The 6,148-nt window shown below is 33.9% G+C and overlaps 1 protein-coding gene across 1 annotated transcript in view; it reads left to right on the forward strand.

The window, feature by feature from the left end:
* The window catches only part of LOC105819183 (sodium/hydrogen exchanger 9B1-like), a 94,618-nt gene extending 89,149 nt beyond the window's left edge, over nucleotides 1–5,469 (forward strand). The window contains exons 9-12 of the mRNA XM_012655371.1: nucleotides 430–459; nucleotides 1,297–1,405; nucleotides 1,965–2,101; nucleotides 5,254–5,469. Of these exons, the coding sequence (XP_012510825.1) occupies nucleotides 430–459; nucleotides 1,297–1,405; nucleotides 1,965–2,101; nucleotides 5,254–5,469 (492 nt within the window). The remainder of the gene's footprint in view (nucleotides 1–429; nucleotides 460–1,296; nucleotides 1,406–1,964; nucleotides 2,102–5,253) is intronic.
* The last annotated feature ends 679 nt before the right edge of the window (nucleotides 5,470–6,148 follow it).

The following is a 6,148-nucleotide window of genomic DNA, read 5'->3' on the forward strand; positions in this document are numbered from 1 at the left end:
AAGATAAAATAGCTGAATGTTTTACATCTAGAATGTATATTTAGGAAATCCTCTCATTCTAGTAAGATGTTCCAAAAGTTTTTGTGTCCTCAAGGAAGCATATGAATCAATCAAGGAAATAAAATATTTAGGAAAAGCACCTGGAGATATACTAAAATGCAATCAGAAGTTGAATTATCACATCAGCCTTCTCTTTCTTCCCAAGTTTTATGTTCTTATGTATCTTCTGTAAAGAAAAGATAAGCCCAGACTGAGACTAAAATCCCTTCAACAAATTCCTAGAGAAGAGACAGAATACTGTTATGCCAATAGAGCTCTTTCCTGTAGTTTTTAGTAGGGAAAGTGGCACTTGGAGGGAGTCATTCCCAGAAAAGGAAGCTTAACAGGCATCCAAATAAGAATCGAATATGTTTTTGGTTTAATTTCAAGGAAAAAATAACTTTGAAGTATTCAACATGGGTCCTTTGGAAGCAGGCCTAACAGACTGCAAAATTGTTTTTGCAGTAGCTTATGACATATCAGGATTCACTTTCGTACAGTTGGGTTCCAGGATAATTGTTAGTGGAAGTTTTCCCAACTCCCTACTGAGAACACAGATATTTGCATGAGCTGAGTATGTTCTCATCAGGCATGATGTAGTTCTATCTCTGTTCAGTTACCTTACAAACAAAAGCTAAAACTCTTATTAAAAATGTCTGAAATTCCAAAGACCTCACTTATTATGTGTCAAAATGATCAAATGATATTGTTTATTTTATAGCTTCATGGGTTTCTTAATTCTACCTGTTTGAGTAAAAGAATTCACCTGCTCAATTTCTATTAATTAGGTTTTAACACTTCTCCTAAAAATAAAATATCTTAAGTTTATTAGATGTTAAGTACAGGCCAGGTGCAGTGACTCACACCTGTAATCCCAGCACTTTGGGAGGCCAAGGTGAGAGGATCACTTGAGGCCAGGAGTTTGAGACTGACCTGGGCAACACAGCAAGACTTCATCTCTAAAAAAAAAGTTTTAATTAGCTGGCCATGGTGGTACATGCCTATAGTCCTAGCTACTCAAGAGGCTGAGGCAGGAGGATTACTTGAGTCCAGGAATTTGAGGTTACAGTGAGCTAAGATTCTGCCACTGCACTGCAGCCTGGGCAACAGAGTGAGACCCTATCTCAAAAAGAAAAGTAAAATAAAATAAAAATGTAAAAATAATTTTTAAAAATTTTAAAAAGTGACTTTAAATTTCTGAAATGTAACTATTTTAATGTGCCACAGTAACTATAAATGTATTTATCTTTTCCACAGATTGGAGTCCAAAAAATTATTTCAAAAACATGGAATATTTTTCAACCACTTCTTTTTGGTTTAGTTGGATCAGAAGTATCTGTTTCATCTCTTGAATCAAATACTATTGGTAAGAATAAGAGCACAAAATGTAAAAGGTTCAAAAATATTTAAGAAAACTGTGAATATTTTAATTTTTATTTACAATCTATCTTTGAATGATAACAAAGACCTTCAGAAACACACGTTGACACAGTAGCATATATTTGCTTTCCCTTTCACTGTGTACTTTTTTTGGTAACAAAGACAATACTGACTATCTTCCCTGAGTGATCTGAGCAAATGGATATAAGATTTCTTTTCGGAGGGGAAATATTAGATACCATCAGTACCTTTTGAATGCTTTCATTTAAAAGTATTCCAAAAACATCTATTAGTTTAGAATTGAACAAATGTCATCTGTCTTATTTTTCCTAGTACCTCCACCATCAGATAATCTCTTGCACTTTGCCTAGAAGCCTCACTCATACTTTGATTTTTTATAATTATTATTTTTACTTAAAAGATAAAGACATAAAGAGGGAATAGCCTTAAAATGCTTTCAAAAGGTTTAGAAATCATGTCTCTAGGTATAAAGAATCACTTCATCCCAATGTTTTGTTATTTATGTTTATTTGTATCTGTTGTAGGCATTTGTGTTGCTACAATGAGTTTGGCATTATGTGTTCGAATTTTAGCCACTTATATTTTGATGTGTTTTGCTGGTTTTAGTTTTAAGGAGAAAATATTTATTGCTTTATCATGGATGCCCAAAGCTACAGTCCAGGTAACAATATATTAAGTCATTCTAATATTTTAGTTTTGATGATTTTTTAAAAATTCTAAATGAAGAATGTTACTCTAATCACAAAATGTGAGCTCTTAGCCTTACTCTTAAAATTTCTGATTGATCATAACTATTTATAAGACTAATGTAAACTTTTAAACCTCAGTTTTGAAAGCAGTTCTTCTGAAACTGAAATGTATACTTTTAATGACAAATCCTTCCTAAATTTATAAAAATATTTTTTGTATTTTCCCAAAATATAAGATAGGAGTATATCTCAATATTGGAATTTCTACATTTTACTGAATATCATAGAGCTAAATATTGTGATTTTAAAGTAGAGACACATTGATTTTTTAAAAACACCTTTCCTACCCCTGTCACTCACTCCATCACACAAAGTACATATATTGTTTTTAACTATTTGATTAATGACCGAATCCTCCCAATCAACTATATAGGAGGGACAAGGACAGTGTCTGCATTTTTTTCCCATTACTTTCCCCTAGCACTTACCAGAGTGCCTGGCACACAGAAGGTAGATATGCATTGCATGTCTGCAATAAATATGTCTACAATAATGAATGAACGAATGACAGTCTTTATAATTTTGCCCTGTTATTCAATGATGTTCTCCTCCCACTTAAAGACAATGCCGTTTATTGTTAGACTATTTAACTTGGCAGCATCATACCTTAATTTTCTAGGATTCTTTTCTTGTTATTCCAAAACAGAAGCTCCTAAATTTCCATGCAACAAAATTCTCTATTATCATGATTAAAAAAGCAGGCTCATGGGGCCAGACTGCCTCTTTTAAATACCATATTATTTCCTATAACCTTAGGCAAGTTATTTCCTAATCTCTCAGTGCCTCAATTTCCTCATTTTACAATGAGGTCTATGAGTATCTATTTCATCGTGGTGTTGTGAGGATTAAATGAGATAATCCATGTAAAGTGCTTAGCACAGTCTCTGGAATATGGCGGTGCTCAGTGAATGTTGTTTTATCTTACCTTCAAGAAATATAAATAATAACTTTTTGTCTTTAATGTCTACTGTAGGGAATAATAAATCTACAAAAGGAGTATCTATCATCCTTCTATTCTCTCTCCTTCCAACCATACACTTGCAATTTTGTTTTATTATTTCATAATTTTCATAAATTAAGGAAAAAAGAAAAGCAGGTATGAGGAAAGAGACCACCCACTCAAGTCCTGCAATATTATTCTGCTTCTGCCTGTTTCTGTCTACTGGGTCCGTGCTGTCTTCTGCATAAAGAATATTGAGCTGGTTTTAGGGAGTGGCAAGACATATGAAATTAATTATTTATGCAAGTAGAGAGTCACAGCAGCAACGATGGATGACAATAATGTCATAAATGACTTGGATCAACAAATATTTTAAATTTAAATTTAAGAACTTTTCACCTTTATCTCCTTCCTCCATTCTCTGCTGCTTACATAGAATTGGCTAAGCCTCAATTCTTTCTCTTATTCCTCAGTTTAGAAATACTAATGAAAATTACAGTGGAAAAAAATGGAAGATATTAAGAGGGTAAATAAAGAACTTAGTTCACAAAAGTAAGATCACTTTGCTAATAGGATTTTTTTAAAGAAATAATATTAAATCTCATTCACTAGGTGGAAACCATTTGTCATCTAGTTGTAGTCCTCACATAATAGGATTGTCATAAGGATTAAGTGAGTTAATAAATGGAAAGCTTTAAGAATGGTACTCTATAAATATTATTATTAGTTTCACCATTATTATCATCATCATGTCTTGAAAGTCAATGGTTTTTGGCAGTTCTTTTATGTTCAAATTCTCTTCTAAACAGTAAGATTCTTTAGAGTTGGTTTTCTGCCTGATTTATCTTTTTCTCCCTAGCATCTAGCACATTGGCTTGTGTTCAGTAAATAAAAAGTCATTATACAAAGCTGGGCTGGGTGCAGTGGCTCGAGCCCATAATCCCAATGCTTTGGGAAGCCAAGGTAGGAAAATTGCTCGAGCCCAGGAGTTCGAGATTGCAATGAGCTATGATCACTCCTCTGCACTCCAGCCTGGGCAACAGAGTGAGATCCTGTCTCAAAAAATAAATATAAAATAAGATATTATATAAAACCTATACCATTTTTAATTACTGATTTTTGATATGGAAAATGATATTAATTTGAGGGTTTCTTTTGCCATGATGTCCCATATCAGAGGTACTGCTTCTACCATTATGCTATTACTTTGCAATTCCATAGAAGATATATTATATATTTATGTTTAATCCCTAAAAATGTTAAGGTAATTTCATGCCTAGAGTAGAAAATACAAAGAAAGAGGGTGGATAAGAAATTGCTTTATATTATTAAAAATAAATATGATAGAAGATAACTGGGGAAAAAGAATTCATCCCCTGACTAGCAGGGGATGAGGAGTGGGGCAGGGGGGAGAAAGTTACTATGATATGAAGACCTACTATATGCCAGGTGTTCTTGCATTCTCATATTTAATCCTCACAACCACCCAGTGAGGTAAGTATTTTGTTGTTCATTTTACAAGTAAGTAATTAGAAGGTTAGAGAGTTTAAGTCACTTGCACAAGACCACTAACCTGGTTGTGGCAAAAACAGGATTCGAACCCAGTTTGCTGGATTCCAAACGTCTTGTCAGTTCTGCTGTAATATACTGCCCCAAAAGTAGGAAGAACGATGAGAAGAGCAACAAATCCCAGAAGATCATAAGAAACCTAAGTATTTTATCTTGTCTTGTTGCAGCGAAGAATCTAGTGGTACATGGTAAAAGCAACTAAGCAAAACTCTGGTTCAATTAGAACTCCTGATGTTCTGAGGGTAATATGAGCACTCAAAAGAGATATTTGAATAGGGAAAAGCTGAGAGGACGAGAGTGCAGAATCAGCCCCCAAATTTCTGCATGCTAATTCGTCACTATTGCACCCTTCTCCCAGATATATTTGCTAGGAAGAACATAGTTGGTGAGTAATTTATGAAAAATACTCAGCACTTTTAGTCTTATGTTTTTTCCTATTAATCTAGTACTAGATTTTGTTTAATAGAGCAATATACTTTTATTATATATTAACCCATTTTAATATTTTTCTTTATGCCCCATTCCCTCCTTCCCTCCTCCCCCCACCAAATGCAGGCTGTGTTAGGTCCTCTGGCTCTAGAAACAGCAAGAGTCTCTGCGCCCCACTTGGAATCGTATTCAAGGAATGTGATGACAGTAGCATTTTTAGCCATCTTGATCACAGCTCCAAATGGGGCTCTATTTATTGGCCTACTGGGGCCCAAAATACTTACACGTCATTATGAGCCAAGAAAAATAAAACTGCAAATGTCAGAACTCGAGCATCATTAAAATGTTTATTTGTCATTACCTGCCTGCTTCTTTTAATGAATTATCTCATATGATAGAAAAATTTAAAAGTACAAATATGTAGAGACCCTAGACACAGACCCCAGGATTTAGTAAATATGTGATTTCACTATAGGACTTTCCTCTGATTTTGTATTTCAAAGTTAATTTAATAAAAATGGTATTAAATGGAATGTTCTCTTAGTATTTACATATTTTAAAAACAATGCAAATCTGAAAATACCCTAGGAAAGTTTAAAGTAATCCTTAAGGCTGAATTTGACAGTATAGTACAAACTAGGCTTAATATGAAATTAAACAAACCTTGAATTAATTTTTGTGAGGGGTGAGAGGAAGGGATCCTGTTTCAGTCTTCTGCATGTGGCCACTGAATTTTCTCAGCACTATTTATTGAATAGGGATTCTTTTCCCTAGTGTACATTGCTGTCTGCTTTGTCAAAGATCAGTTGGTTGTAGGTAGATGGTTTTATATCTGGGGTCTCAATTCCATTCCATTTGTCTATGTCTCTATTTTTGTACCAATACCATGCTGCTTTGGTTACTACAGCCTTGTAGTATAGTTTGAAGTCTGGAAATGTGATGTTTCCACATTTGTTCTTTTTGCTTAAGATGCATTTGGTTATTTGGGCTATTTTCTGGTCCCAAACAACGCATAGAATTA

This window comes from Propithecus coquereli, unplaced genomic scaffold (assembly GCF_000956105.1).
Source record: "Propithecus coquereli isolate 6110/MARCELLA unplaced genomic scaffold, Pcoq_1.0 Scaffold475, whole genome shotgun sequence".
Classification (NCBI taxonomy): domain Eukaryota; kingdom Metazoa; phylum Chordata; class Mammalia; order Primates; family Indriidae; genus Propithecus; species Propithecus coquereli.